General features: G+C 37.2%; 1 protein-coding gene and 1 long non-coding RNA gene across 17 annotated transcripts in view; one reads left to right on the forward strand and one right to left on the reverse strand.

Annotated features, from left to right (window-relative positions):
- Window positions 1-4,940: 4,940 nt before the first annotated feature.
- Window positions 4,941-13,884, reverse strand: LOC145553976 (uncharacterized). Of its 3 annotated transcripts, none has more exons than XR_014090038.1 (6): window positions 12,134-13,884; window positions 11,922-11,991; window positions 8,389-8,420; window positions 7,542-8,026; window positions 6,836-6,928; window positions 4,941-6,127 (listed from the first exon to the last, which is right to left on the reverse strand). It is a non-coding gene; the product is annotated as an uncharacterized LOC145553976 (long non-coding RNA). The 3 variants fall into 3 exon arrangements; XR_014090037.1 differs by lacking the exon at window positions 12,134-13,884 and having other exon boundaries at window positions 7,542-7,652; window positions 7,735-8,026; window positions 11,922-12,036; XR_014090036.1 differs by lacking the exon at window positions 12,134-13,884 and having other exon boundaries at window positions 11,922-12,036.
- Window positions 13,885-14,007: 123 nt separating this feature from the next.
- Window positions 14,008-16,112, forward strand: part of grin1a (glutamate receptor, ionotropic, N-methyl D-aspartate 1a) — a 51,436-nt gene continuing 49,331 nt past the window's right edge. For 9 of the 14 annotated variants that reach the window (XM_008424644.3, XM_008424645.3, XM_008424651.3 and 6 more), the window contains exon 1: window positions 14,113-14,464. In XM_008424644.3, coding sequence (XP_008422866.2) covers window positions 14,216-14,464 — 249 coding nt within the window. In that variant the 5' untranslated portion in view covers window positions 14,113-14,215. Of the gene's footprint in view, window positions 14,465-16,112 lie in introns of all 14 variants that reach the window. The other 5 variants (XM_017307812.2, XM_008424648.3, XM_008424649.3 and 2 more) reach the window with 1 other exon arrangement.

The raw sequence follows: 16,112 nt of genomic DNA on the forward strand, positions 1-16,112 counted from the left end.
TTGCTCTCTGTTAGGTGCAGCTAGCGTAGCATTGCGCTGTTACATGGCGGGTGTAACAGTTAGACTTCCTATTAGCTGAAGTTCATTTTTTAGCTTTTACTGGGTGGATTAGCAACATTTGAGCTAAACATTAGCACACCAGCGGATGTATTTTAAGGCAACACTTCAAATACGCTGCTTCCTTGTGAGAGAACACCAATTAAAACAGAATATTAAGAGGCACAATGATAGATTGCAGTTTGTAAAGCCACTCGGGAACAACAAAGCTAATTTTGGAGGTGTGTCCTGTAATCTAATTTAAAAATAAAAGATTTTCACCATGATGACTTGAAGAATAATGATAACAATAAAGCAATATTCAAAACATTAGTTCTGCTTATGCGAAAGAGCTTCACCAATGCAGTATTAGTGGAAGCTAATGCTAAAATGCTATACCAACGCTGTATTTACAAGAAGCTAATGCTAAAGAGCTACACCAATGCCGTATTAATGGAAGCTAATGCTAAAATGCTTATACCAATGGTATTTACCAGAAGCTAATGCTACAGTGCTACTGTAACATAGTTAAAATGGTTCGGGTTAAATCCTGCTAAAATGCACCATCTGCTGGTAAAAAGTTGTATTGCCTTCACCAGAAAGAGCGGGGTATTATGGGTAATCCTCAGAGCCATGAGGATCACCGACGAGGTAACGTGTCTCTGCCATGTCATAAAGAAATATTATTTATGCATTTTGTGCAATGTGTTTATGGTTTTCGTTTTTGCATATTGTTGAAATATGTTCGGTTTGAGTCACGCTAGTTCTGTTATTATGTCGTTTTTGTCATGTTTGAGAATGTTTAGTTCGTGGGAAAGTGCAGTGGGAATTTCCCACGCGGTAACACTATGGCTCCTCCTTGCAGGAGCTTGTTGTATGCCAGAGACTGACTTTACCTCCATGCCCGTTCTGTAAAATGCAGGTATGTTTTACCAAATCTTCTGTAGCAGATGGTTAGCATGAGTCTGAGTTTTATATTAACAGTTTTATATAATGATGTAGTTCATTTATGTTTCTGCATTGTTCTAAAACGCAAGGTTATATAAACTAAAAGATAAAAATGGCATCAGTAAATAAAATGTCAGCATTTTATTTTATTTTTCAGAATATTTTAACTAGTTACTTTATTTTCTCTGTATAAGACACTCACTGGTTGTTCTTTTACTGTAAAACAAAATCCACTATGCGATCACTGTAATTTGTAATGATTTTATTGTAGTTACTTTATTATGGGTAATCCTCAGAGCCATGAGGATCACCGACGAGGAGCTTGTTTTATGCCAGAGACTGACTTTACCTCCATGCCCGTTCTGTAAAATGCAGATGGAGAATTAAAGAAACCGCTGATGCCAACTTGAGCAGCTCCTTGTCATTCATTGCTACACCAATAGAAGCCACCAGAACCGTATAGGCCACACTACACCAATGCTGTATTTAGCATAAGCTAACGCAAAAGTGCGGCACCATAACAGGCAAGTAAAAATTAACTTAGTAGAAGCTAAAATGCGCTAATGATTGTTTTCAAATCTAGCAAAAACACTAAAGCTCTAAGCGAAAAATTACCTCCACTGTTAGCACATAAACAGATTAGCAGGAGAGCGTCCACCAGAGTTTTTAATGTAATTTTCCCTTTTTACAATTGAGCTGGGCCATAAAACTTTCAGATTGTATTCCCATGTGACCTTGGTTGGGGTTTTCAGAAGCGCTACTACACAGTTAGCTAGCAGGCGTTCTCCACTGTGACACAAAAATGTGATTAATAAAGCCTGCAGCCTCCTTCGGGGCTTTTATTTTTAGCTTTTTAAAAGTAAAAACTTGAATCTGGAAAAGATTTTCCATGTTCAGCTGCAGCATTGAGACAAAACGAACCAGAAGGGAAGAATAGTCGAGTTCCACATGCATAATTTATGCAAGAACCTCGCGCTAACATGAAAAACACATTGGAAAGGCAGGCATCCATCTGAAAATGACTCCTTAAATCTATTAATTTCAAGGTCTCATCGTCGTTTTTGTCGCAGCTCTTGCAGAAAGAGGTTCGTGTCAAGAGTAGCCAACAGTTCCAGTCCAAAAGGAGCCTCTTTGCTCAGCCTCACCCCTATAATCAGTTGTTTTCTTCACACCGTTCCACTTTAGCAGGCTAGCTTTCATTTGCTGCACAGATCAGGAGGAGAAGCTGAGGACAGGCAGTTTGCAGAGAAGCAAGCTGCTGTTGTGTTGAGCGCTAAAGCATGTAGGCGTTGAAGCGCAACACGTTCTGACTGTTCTGTCCTTCACTCCCACTTTGAACGCTTCCAACGATTCATCTTTCATTCACTCAGGCCTTCATCTTCATCAACAAAGAGGTTTTTAGAGAGAGGAGGGACAGTGATTAAAAAGGATTTGAGATCATTCAAATGTTAAAACCTTGGAGAAATTAGTGAAATTATTCTAGTTTTGTATCATTTAACCTTCTGCATATTGGAAAATTGGTTAACATTTTAAAAACTTATGATGATTTGGACATTAATGCCTAATTAGTGTGTATATTTTAATCCAGTGTTTTTCAACCTTTTTTGAGCCAAGGTACATTGTTTTAATTGTAAAAATCACGAGGCACACCACCAACCAAAATGTAAACAAAGGTACTCTGTAGCCGCCTATATTACATATATAGTCATTCTTATCAAAGTTTCTTGAATAGGAATCAAAATAAACATAAAAATTTATTTTTTCATATTTTACATTTCTTATTTCATATTGCACTTAACATGTCCACTTCAAAAATACACATGAACAGAGCCACAACACTGTCGTGTGTGATGTATGACTGTAGTAACATTCATGCATCACTAATTCTCTTGTTTTAATGTAAAATGCTCTGTACCTACTGCCATCTAGTGGTAAGAAAATTACATGATTACGCCGCTAGTCACAACTACAGCAGAGACACTCAAAGACGGCATTATTTGCAGATAATTAAATTGTTTTCAAAAAAAATATTTTAAGACCAATTACCGTAGCACCATACTATAAACCGCACCTTCAATTTTTTTTTAACCCCCCGGGAAACTTGCATACATCCCCCGGGAAACTACAGCCCGATAGCCGCACCGGCTACCGGTGCGGTGGTACCGGTGGCATCTCTGGCAGCAGAGATACCAGAGAGCAGCTGGTATCTCTGCTGCTCTCGGTTTCCCATAAGGACCCAGCAGAGGGCAGCAGAGAGCTGCGTCCTAATAACGCAGCCCGGATTTGGAGACGGAGACAGTGTTCTCCGTCTCCAAATCCGGTTTTGTTCACGCCGTGTTTACGTGCAGCGGCTCTACTTCCCTCCTGTGCTGCCAGATCGATACTCCTCAACTTAAAAGCTGCATCATATGAGTTTGAAAACATTTCTCCATCGCGCCTGCTGCTAGCATGTGCTTGTTCTAAATTAAAATTAGCGCTTTCTTCTTTGATTTCCCATTTTGACTTCCAGTGATTCACTTCCTGCTAGAGAGCCCCCTGGTGGTTGAAGAAAAATCCACAGAAAAGCCACACCGGGCTACAAGCTGCATGGTTCAAAGTGTAGGAAAAAAGTAGCAGCTTATAGTCCGAAAAATGTAAGTGAAATTGGATAATTTCCACGGCACACCTGACGATCACTCACGGTACACTAGTGTGCCGCGGCACAGTGGTTGAAAAACACTTTTAATATATTATTTAGCCTGATATTTACTCTTTACGTTGTTTTATACAACAGCATGTTAGGACCATTGTAAATAGAAGAAAATGAGTAAATTATAGAAAAAAAAATAGAAATTTTAGGGGAAAAAATTGAAATTTCTGAGTTTGAAAAGTCAAAGATTTGCTAGAAAAATAATCAGAAATTTTGAGATTAATCCAATAAAGTTTCAAGAAAAAAATGGACATTTCTGATTTTCAAGACATGAAAATGTAAAATTTTTGAAACTCAGAAAATTTAGAAAAGTTGACCTTTTTTGACTTTCAAAACTCTGAATTTCTGAGGTTAATCTCAAAATGTAATTTTTTTTCAACAAATTTTTAACTTTTCAAACTCAGAAATTTAAATGCTGTTTTCTAGAAAATTTCTGACATTAATCTCAAAATTCCAGTTTTTTTTTTTTGGTGGAAATGTACTGAACTGTTTTATATCTGCAGTACACTGTTGTAGCTTTATGTTGAGGGAGTTTTGTTTGTTTGTTTTGACTAAAACAAACGTATAATTCAAGCATATAAATATTGTTCTGGTTGGTTGCATTTAAGTTCATATTTATCACTTTGCATAAATAAAATAAGCCGCTAAAAAAACAATCAATTTGTTGCTTAACTTGGTGTGCAGTACCAGAAATGACCAGCAGGGGGACACTGAAGAGGATTTCAGTAGAAAAATTAACGTTAAGGCATTAATTAGTCGTAGAAGCATTTTCTTCATTATGTGTACCAAACTACATTGTTGCAACACAAAACGAGCCTAAATTTAATCTATTAATATTGTATTCAATAACCCAGAAATTATACCCAGTAGCTGTGCTTCAACATTTACTCAAGTGAACGTACTCTAAAAAGAAAAATGTTGATCCAACTGGTAACAAGTAATTCAATTAAGTTGGATCAACATATATTTTTTTAGTTTAACTTGATAAATGTAGGTCAGTCTAACACAATGTATTTACTTTATTTCATATACAAATTTTTAATCCCTCTTACTTAAATTTATAGAAAGTCAACTCAAAAATTTAAGTTGTTCTAACTTAAAAAATGAAACTACCCCAAAGTCGTTTTGTACATATTTTGTACTTATAATAATGCTTAAATATAAATCACTTTAAAGTATGTTTTAGCTTTCACAATAGGAGTATAATTCCTTTACACTACTCAAAAATTCAACTTGGTTCTAATAACAAATTTATATTGCACAAATAGAAAATTTTTAATTTTATTGTGAAATCACAAACCTACAGATTTTTCACAACATATGCACTGAACATACTACACAGATCTTTTCTGCTTAATTGGGTTAGCTTTTTAGTAAACTCAACATGGGGTATCCTAAGTCCAGTTCTGGAGAGCTACCATCTAGGAGGATGGTACCATCTACCATCCTCCAACTTTCAGATGAATCCAATCTCCAAATCAAATCAACTGCAGGTAACAAGTTGATTGTGGTCGGCAGAAAGGCCTCTGCTCAGCTGAGTGTCTGCTGGTGTGTGAATTCAGTAAGGTGGTATTGAAATAGTCCATCTGAAAGTTGCACATTGATGGCTCTCCAGAACAAACCTTGGACATCCCAGTGTGAGCTTGTAGAATCCAGAAGTATTCCTCTGAAAAAATAAGGTTTTTTAGATTTACCACAAGTCCTCCTAAAATAAAGGAAATCAACATTCTCAATCCCTAAACTGTTTTTACATAAAATGTAACAACATGTGTGACTGTTTTTAACATCTTCAAGAACAAACTGAAAACGAGCAATAACATCTACATCCTTTCAAACAAGGGCGTGGGGTCATGGCTGCAGCATTTAAACCATGTCCGATACTTATTTAACTGACATCAGAACAGAATAGTAAACATTAAGCACTGCTTAGTCTAAATTGAAAAAGAAAAAACGCTGTGAAAGTGTCTGTGAACAATACTACAGCAGCCTACTAATGCTGTGGCTTTAATATACACAATGTCCCAAAAGACATTCAAAAAGTTCAGTCCCTTGAGGTTAAGCTTCCAATACATGGAGCCCTCATGTTCAAACAAAGACAGAAAATAATCTGTCCTTTTGCACAGGATGCAACTGTCTTCACTGTGAGGTCTGAAGTCTTCCAAACAAATACTGAACTTTATTAGACATCTTGTGTTGGTCAAGTTGCATGAAGATTTTTTGAAACACTTTAAATGTGAAGTGCAGAGGTTTTGGATAAGCCAGGTTAAGGGTATATATCAAACCCAGAAGCAGGGCACATGCTGAGGCAACTGAAGTCAGGTCATGCAACACCTCCACTCCCCCAATCACAATGTCTTCTGGGGATTCTTTCAATCCTTCTCCCTCCTCCTTAATCACAAACACTGCCAGGATGAGCTGTTTGAGTTCCATCTGGGCATCATCTCCACTGCTGCCCTGTAGTGAGATAAACAACATGTTAAACTTGAAGACTGTAACTAATCTCTCAATTGAAAAAGAAAAGCCTTATAAATACAAGCATCAAGTATAAGTGTACAGCTTGTGAATTGAAGAGAATCGTTTATGGCATCTGAAATATCCTTGATAAATTTTCCAAGTTCACAGTTGCATTACAAATTGAGTAACTCAAAGGGTGATTTTTAATGTTTTTTTAAAAGATAATGCAAGCATGTAACTTTATATGTGTTTGGTCATATTGCAGGTTTTAGCTTAAACAAATTCATAGATTATACATCAAAGCAGAATAGTAATCCAAGCCAATGGTCATCTTAGGTTGGAAATCAACACAAAATGCATATTTCTGTTGCTTATCAGATATTTTGGAGCTGGTATGAAAATAGCGTGACTAAAACCTTCGTATTAACTTGTTTTTATTATGTTGGTGAACAGGAAATGAAGTTGATAGTGAAGTTAGATAATGGTATCTGCTGAATAGCAAAGCACACCACTGCTGGCTTTAAGCAGGACTTAGCCATGTTAAATTTACAATTCAACACTAAATCTGCCTGCTGTATTAAAACAGATGTTTACATATAGCAAAGCCAGGCCAGGAATAATTTAAAAATGTAAAAGCAACTGACATTGAATTTTTCAATTTTCCTGAATGGGATAAGATGCAACTTCAAACCTTTAAAAGAAACTTACACAGTATTCCTTAATAAGGTCTTCTGGATCCTCTCCAAGAAAGGTGATGAGCCCTTTCAGAACACATTCCCTTCGACTCCCAGTGTCCTCCACCTGCAGAAAAATGATTGTTATCAATATTCCATATCTCTGACAAGATTTCGGATGCAACAGTAATATATTCAGGCTGTTCACAACAGCAAAGGACTAACAAATACCATAATGTGCAGCCCACATGTCCACCGGGCTTTAATAGTGCTCTTCAAAATTACGTAAATTCAACCTCTGCCACATTTATGCTTCATGTCTCAATTTGTGAAACTAGACTATATTGTTGAGGTTTAGGCTTTTTCTTAGCAAAATCTACTGGGACTAATGAATATCATTTGTTGTTAAAGAGATATCTGGCAGCATAAAATTGATACAAGTCTAACGTTGAAAAAATGTAAATTTTAAAATAAGCTAAAAAAAATGTTTCTGGCAAGTTGGACAGAAACGTGTATTTTATGAAATTCATGAATGAACCGCAATACAGACAGACTGACTAAATCCACCAAAAATACATAAGACAGTTAAAATTGCTTTTCTTTGAGTGATATCAGCTTTGCACAAAGTGCATCAAGTATTAATAATTAAAACAAAAAGTCTGAAAGTAACTAGAGACTTTAACTTCCTTGTTTTAAATTAAAAATGGTAAATGTCCCCCAGATATCGATGATATCCATACCTCATCATAGGTTCTCATGATTCCAGCTATTTTTGCACGTGTTGCTCCTCCCTTGGCTTTGATGACTTTAATCAGCTGACTTGAGAGACTGTCCAACTGGGCAAAGAAAGTCTGCTCAAGGGGAAGAGCCATGAGTCTCAGGAAAATAAAACTTATTTAGTATGTTATAAAATGACTTAAAGTAAATACTGACCAATCATTCCAGAATCTAAGTAAAAATCCTCAATCTGCATTACTTGCACTGCAAATGGGGCATTTGAATGTGGTTAAGTCATTGGTAACTGTTTGGTGGACTGGATGATGTCTTGATAAATGGTTCAGTAAAGCATTCCAGGTCTTGAATCTACATGCACAACTTAAATATGTGCATGGACATGAATAGCCCCGTCCATAATGCCTGGGATTTAGTTTGTAGTGCTTGAGCAATTCAGATCTTCTGGAAAACACGCTCTCGCTGTCTTTGCATCTCCACATGAAGTGCAACACTAGAAGGATAAGACAGGAACTGAGTTACATGTATGTTGGCAAATCTGAAGGCAAGGAAGATGAAACAAATATGGATGCAGAGTCAATTTTGAGTACTCTCCGAGATGACTGAGCTTCTGACCCCATGTTGAGGGAGAGCTCATCAACCCTTTGGAGGAAATTAATTTCATCTCGTTCTTTGACCACCTATTATTCCTTTTACTTTAAACTCCCTAAATGACGTTATTTATGGAACCTATTTTTGAATTAGTTTAGAGTATGTGTTTTTCATATTATCAATACAATACAGCATATTAACTAATAACTTACTTTTTTTTGTGCTAAATTAGAAGCTTAGTGAAGCAAATATGGCTTCTATTACCTTCTTTGGTCTGATGATGCTTGGTTCCAGGCCTGGAGAGGAGGAAAGAGAAATTAACTCAAAGTTCCTATAAACATGAATTGCTTATTTTATTTTTTGCTTTTCCCTTTTTAAGAGAAATGACATCTTATGGATTATTAGCGAAGTTAGGATATTATGTGTTTTATATCCTGTCGTCAGTAAGCAGCTTGACATTTGGAACAAATGTCTTCCCTGACTGCAGCTCACGGTGACGAGCAGAGTGCAGTTGCGTCACATTAAATAAGTTTTGCGTATAACACTGACACCTCCGTAACTGTACGTTAAGCTTACCCTTTAAAAACAACCTGTCCAGTAGTCCCTGTTATAAAGTCTGGCCACCACTGCAGTGCATTAGCTGCTCCCACACTTTGACCCAGTCTAGCTTCCGACCGGAACACGCCAGCAGTCCTCGGTCCACATTTCATATTGTTCACTACATACGAGGCTTCCAGCTATTTAAGTTCTTTAGGGTCAAATTAAAAGTATACACCCAAAATAAACGTTTGGTATTCTAGGAACTAAAATGAGAATAATTCATATGAAAATATAATTTAACATAAAACTTGTGATGCTTTAACAAAAACTGAGTGTCTATTTTTGCAAAAATTTTGGTTAAAACTAAATTATTCTTCATTTGGGGAAAACAAAAGTTTTCCTCAAGTAAAAGTAGAGACACTTTATTCTAAAATTACTCAAGTAAAAGTCAAAACTACAGTGTAGTAAAAGCACATTTTTCCCAAAAAGTTACTCAAGTAAATGTGACTATACAACTCCACCAGTTTTAATAAATTATACAGATTTAGCAGTAATGAATAATAAAACATCATCAGCATCAAGCTTTCCTTTCAGGGCCAAACGGCCCCGCGGTGCGTTTTGGACGTCCCTGTTCTGATGCATCCTGCGTTTGTTCATATTGTTTTGCAGAACTTATTAGAAGGAATGACTGATATGGTAATTGCTGCTTTGGAGCAACATCCACACACACACACACACACACACACACACACACACACACACACAGAAACATGAGTTCCTCCCTTTGCTCTGCAAAGGACTGTGTGTGTGGGCGGAGTGTGTATCACTCAAAGCATCTTCCTACTGTGTGTGTGTGTGTGTGTGTGTGTGTGTGTGTGTGTGTGTGTGTGTGTGTGTGTGTGTGTGTGTGTGTGTGTGTGTGTGTGTGTGTGTGTGTGTGTGTGTGTGTGTGTGTGTGTGTGTGAACTTGGTTTTTGTCTTGCTGTGTTTATGATTTATCCTCAAAGAACCGGAGAGTTGTTGTTCTGTTTCAGGCTGGATTCTGGCGTGAAGCAGTGTGAGGATCGGTCCAGGTTTATCGACGTGTGAGGAGGAGGATGAGGAGAAGGATGAAGATAACGAGCCGCCTTCAGCCCACAGGGACCGACCCGCCCGTGACAGTCAGACTGCAAGCTAATCTTTAGGAGCGACGCTTTACATGAAAACTTATTTATTTTTTCTGGGGTTTGTAGGAATTTGGTGATGATGGAGACATTTCTTTTCCTGTCTGAGTTGTTTCTAGAATATTTTTCTGCTTTTTGTGTTTTAATATATGAGTAAATTTTCACCTAACAAATCTAAGAAATTTCTCAAAAAAATCAAGGAAATTTCAAAGTTTGAAAAGTCAAAAAATTCCTAAAAAGAAACAAGAAAATGATTAGATTAATCTCAAAAATATACAACAAAAAACTGTTTTTGACCATTAAAACAGACAAATTTCCAGTTTTTTTCTGACATTAATCTGAAATTTTCTGTTTCTTTTAATTCTAACTGTTCAAACTCTGAAATTTCTATGTTTTTCTAGGTTTCTGGCATTAAGCTTACAATGTCTATTTTGAGTTTTTTTAAAGCAAATTTTTGAATTTTCAAGCTCAGAAATGTATATTTTTTTTCTAGAAAATTTCTGGGATTAATCTCAAAATAGGATTTTTTTTTTTCTTGCAACATTTTCGACAGACATTTCCTGTTTTTCTAGAATTTTGGGGATTGTCAAACTCAAAAATGTATGTGTATTTTTAAAGAACATATTTTTGATTAATATCTATTTCTTTTCTAGACGCTTGAATTTTTCTAACTTCAAACATTTTATTGTTTTTTTTCTAGGACATTTCTGAGATTAATCTCCAAATGTTTTATGTTTTTTGTATCAGATTTTCAAACTGAGGAATTTCAAAATTTCTACCTTGAATCTTTTTGTTGCAAATTTTCAACTTTTCAAACTCAGATTTTAACTTTCTTAGATTGATCTCAAAATGTATGATCTTTTTCTAGCACATTTTTGATCTTTCAAACTCAAAAATATAAAATTTTTTTCTAGAAAATTTCTGAGATGAATCTAAGAATTTCAGTTATGTTTTTTGGCAGAGTTTTACTCCCATTTTCTCCTACAATGACCCTAATGCGCTGTCATTTCTTCTCTCTGAGTAACGTTTTAAATGTTTTTCTGCTCCTGGGAGTTTGTTTGTTTGCTTTAATGAGGAAAACCTTTAAAAATAAACCCTTCAGACGAGCCCAGAGGGAGAAGCTGGACTCATACTCGCTCATCCTGATTTATTCAGATGTTGTTCCTAAAAACGACAGAAAGTTTTTCTCCTTTCTTTCTTTGTCCTGCATCTAATATTAACTACGTTTGCTTTGTTTTATTTTTACCGTCCAGTGACAACTAAGACGACCATATTTGGTAGTTCTTATGCTTTCTGTCTAGTTTTACCTCTTTAATGGAAAAATACGGACTATCACACTTAAATGCTTTATATCAAATATTCCTCAAATAAAATAAAAGTGTAGTTTTCAAATGATTACATTTGGTACTATTACATATTGATTTTATTTTAAAATCCATGTTTCTCAGCTCTTATTGCTACAGCTTGTAAAATAAAACTAACTCTACATGCTGAACACACCAAACATGGTGGTGGCACCATCATGCTGCGGGGATATTTTTCTTCTGCAAGGAGGAGGAGGTTGGTCAGAGCTGAACTATTATTGACCTATTATTTTAATGGTACTGAGGAGAATAACCCTAAACATACCACTATAGGGCATTTTCATGTGTTGGGAATGGCCCAGTCAAAGTCCAAACCTTAATCCAACTGGCACAACTTCCACATGTGTGTTCACAGAGGCTGTCCTTCCAATTTACCTGAGCTTGAGCTTTTTCTTTTGGAAGAAAGAAAAATATTTCAGCTTCTAGAGGAGACTGTTTGCAGTGGAAGGTGGTGTCCCGTAAAAATGCACACCACACTTTTAAGATTTTAATCAGCAAAATGAGAAAATCCATTCCACAATTCTGTGCAACTTTAGCTGTAAATCTTTGTTGATCTCCTGCCGATGTCAAAAACTAATTTCTCAATTGCTCCCATTAATTAAATAAGAAATTAAATTAATATAACACGTTTTTACAGAAGAGCAACACATTCAAATGATATTAAACTTTTTATAAAAAGCAATGAACCTGTGAGCTGCACATTGTCCAGAGAAAGACATCATCCTCTTACCACTTCCTGCCTTCTTCGTCGTTTTCGCCAGTAGTAACATCCGGCTGTTGATCACGTGACTCGTGTGATGCTGAAAAGAAATGTTTCCATTACGCTTTAAAGAAATTCATCAAACTACGGCTTGTGTACTGACTATCTGTGCTACCCAACAAGCCGCCCTACATTGTGGCGATGAGCATGCGCACACCGATTTTACGTCACAGGTTGCTTACTCGGGTTTCGTCTATTTTATGTCGTCACCTCATCCCAGTGCAGACTCTTATTGATTTTTCCTTCTTCTCAAAATCGGCGTGTTTCCTATTATTTCATCATTTCAGTTTGCGCAAAAAATAAATAATTAAAACAAAAAAAAAAATAAAAGATACTAGTAAAATACAACGAAGTTGTTATAACGTGACAACGTGAATTCAAATTCAGATTCTTGTTTTGTTTGTTTTTTTAATGTCTGGTTTTGCTGCTCTGTCTGTATCGCCCTCATTATTATTGTTACTGTTATTACTGTTATTATCTTTATTATCCTCGCTGTAGAGAGAGAGAGCTCCACTGAGGGCGCGCGCGCTCTTTTTGTGAAGAAGCCTGTTTCCATGGCAACCGGGAGGCTGATTCGCCTCGTTTCTGTTCAGGCTGCAGGGACGATCCCCGCAGCAGCAGCAGCAGCAGCAGCAGCAGCTTCTTCCTCTTCAACATGAACGGGCAGACATTAGACCGCAGGAGGAGATACTCGGTACCTGCGCCGTGTTTATCTAGTGTTTGGGTTTTCCTCGCCTCTGAGGATGAGACTAAATGTTTAAGGAGACGAGAAAAAAAGAAAGAAGGAAAGATGGCGCCCGTGTTTGGTGTGATTAATGAGGTTTGGTTCGTTTCAGGGGGTTTTATGCCCAGGAGGGACAAATAATGACCCAAATTAAATGTTATCACCTCGTTGCTCAAAAACACCGAGATAAAAAATGTATATTAAATAAAGTAGAGGTCAAAAGAAAAAAAAAATATTTAGCTGTTTTGTGATTAGATTTTTTTCATCATTATTTAATAAAATTTTCATTCAATTTCTTTTTTATGTCTATTTTATTCATTCATTTTTACACGTATTCTTAATGTTTTATTTGATTGTATAATTTATGAGTAATTAGCATTGAGGACCAATGGTGCCAAAATTCTCCAACTGGGAATTTAAAATGGAAGAATTTGAATTAAGAGCCACAGCAGCGTTTAATTGCCGTTTGGGATTAACAAATTAGTTTTGAATTGGATTTGAATTTGAATTCAAGTTGGTAAATACATATTAATATGTAATAATTTCAAGAAAAGTGGAATTCAGAAAAATAAAAATCATTTCAGAATCCTATATTGCAGTATATTATTATTTTATTCTGTGTAACGTGACACATCTAAACAAGTGGGTGGGACTAAAACTGCTAAATGCAATATGATTGGTCAGTTGAGCAGCTGTATCTTTAACTCAATTAAATAAGAGGAGCCATTTATTGTTATTTTTATGTTTAGTCATAAAAATATTGTATAAAATCATTTATAAGTGTTTAAATATGTTTATTTAATCAGTTATTGACACACAGAAATCATGTCAACTATACAGTTGCACACAAATATTCACTTATTTCCAGTAATTGTGACACTTTTGGTTCTCTGTACTCCACAATGTGACTGTTTTTAATACTTGAAGCATCAAAAAAGCAGAAACAAAAACAATTTGTTGATGTTTTTTTAAAAAATATTTCTTTCCTCTGATGTGTTTGGACCAACGTTCCACCAGAACCTCCCTGTTTTATCCCAGCAGCAGCGGATCTGCAGAAGCTGCTCGGAGTGAATGAAGCGGATCCCGCGGGAGCGCGCACAAGCAGCCGATCGCCGCGGCGCGCATCGCACAGCTGTCAGCACCAAGGACAGCACCGGCACCGGCTCCGCTCCAGACGCGGTTCAGGAGTCCAAACGGGCTGGGACGCGGTTCGACGGAAGCTAGTGCGATGATTTAGGTAGCCTCTTTTTAAAAGAAATTCATTTTATTTTATTATTATTTTTTTTTTAGAGAAACAGAACAGAAACATTTTGGAGGTTTCCGCTCCTGATCATGCACATTCCTCCGCATTTCGCATAGCCAGCGCTTCTCTCCGGGCTTCCGTTTTCCTTTTTCTGGGCTCCCATCCTCCCCCCCCCTCGCCCCGGTCGGTTTCGTCGCCCACCTGGATCGCGCCCGCCTCGCTCAGTCCGAGCCGAGCCGAGCCGCCACCGCGGAGAAAAGGGACCGGGCTGCGCTGTGCGGGTTGGCGCTCCACGCGATGCGTCTGTTTCTGCTGGCGGTGCTCCTCTCGTGCTCCTGCGCGCGGGCCGGCTGCGAGCCCAAGATCGTGAACATCGGGGCCGTCCTGAGCCAGAAGAGGTACGAGCAGGTGTTCAAGGATGCCGTGAACCAGGCCAACCAGGTGTACGGCCGGGACAAGTTCAAGCTCAACGCCATTTCCGTCACGCACAAGGCCAACGCGATCCAGATGGCTCTGTCGGTGTGCGAGGACCTGATCCACAGCCAGGTAACCGACCCGCCGCGTCCCGCACCGCTGTGCCGCAGCGGAGCAGAGTGTTCTGCTGCGCTGGAGGCTCCCCACCATGACACGTTCAAAGTTTGTTTTTTCTTTTTCATTTAAGGAGAAATCTGCGGAAGACGATTAGGGCCACTAAAAGAGGGGAAAAAAGTCAGATTTTAGTTTTCTCAAAATTCTTTTTTTTTTTTTTACAATTCTGAGTTTAATCTCAAAATTCTTACATTAATCTCGGAATTCTGACATTTTTTCCTCATAATTTGGAAAATAATCCCAGAATTCTCACAATTCAGAATTTAATCTGAGAATTCAGGGTTTTTTCTCTCTCAGATTTTGGACTATAATCACATAATTCTGACTTTAATCTCATATTTTGTGCTTTTTTGCAGAATTCTGAAATTTTTTCTAAGAAATTCTGTCTTTATTCTCAGAATTCTGACTTTGATCTTACAATTCAAAATTCAATCTCTGAATTCTCACTGTAATCTCAAAATTATAACTTGTTGCTCAAATTCTGAATTCTTCTCAAAATGTATCTGTTTTTGTCAGAATTCTGAGTTTAATCTTAAAATTCTGACTTATTTTGCTCATAATTCGGACTGGAATCTCAGAATTTGGACTTCTTTTCACGGAATTCAGATTCTAATCTCAAAATTATGACTTTAATCAGAATTCATACTTTATTTAGCAGAATTCTGACGTTTGATCTCAGCAGATTAAAATCAGAATTCTGAGGTTAAATTTCTGAATTTGGACCTCACACAGGTTTCCTGCTCTAGTTTCTAGTGCAAATCTCTTAGTACTTGAAATGAGACAAAACTAACTGAAAAGCATCTTTTCAGTTAGTTTTTAAATATAATCTTGTTTTAAGTTAATAATTCTTGAGTACGCTTTGTGAGAGACGTATTTTTGAGTCGACTGACGTTTCCTGTGTAAGAAATACATTTATTGATATTGAAATCAGCAAAACTGACAGAAATGAAAGGTGGACATATATCATGTGTTATAATTCTATGCTACACAAGTTGCCCTTTGTGAATGAAAGTATTGACATCTATTGACTTAATAATGATAATAAATCCACTGAACACATAAAATTCAGACCTGATTGATCTGAGTTTAGCTTCAAAACGTAAATATTCCTCCAACCATTTAAAAACTGATGTTTCTTTCCGCTTTGTGTTGCTCCAACATGACGAACTCCCCACAGATCGTTCAGCGTTCAAAAATAGCCTTTGGTTTGAGGCAGATTTCAGACGATGGGACCGCTCCACTTTTCCGGGCGCACAGCTGCAGATCTGCTGAAGTGCACAGGAGCAGGTCAGGGGTGAAAATCTGCAGAGCATTAAAACACGCCAGCAAGAAGAGGCTGCAACTGCAGGCGGGGGATAGTTCAAGGCCAACCGTAGCTTAACTGAGCGAGACGACAACTTTTCAGGAAGGAGGGATTACTTCTGTGACTGCTGCAGTGATGCAGGAACGTCACACTCATTTTCATTTTGGGCCGTATCCACATTATGAATGTCGTCAAAGGGCTGCTTGAAATGTGTTGATAAAATCCATTAGCAAACCTCTGTCACAAGATATTATCGATAACAATCATAAATGATCATAAAATAGTTAAATGAAACTACAGAAG

The sequence above is a fragment of the Poecilia reticulata genome, chromosome 12, assembly GCF_904066995.2.
Source record: "Poecilia reticulata chromosome 12, P_reticulata-male-v2, whole genome shotgun sequence".
Classification (NCBI taxonomy): Eukaryota; Metazoa; Chordata; class Actinopteri; order Cyprinodontiformes; family Poeciliidae; genus Poecilia; species Poecilia reticulata.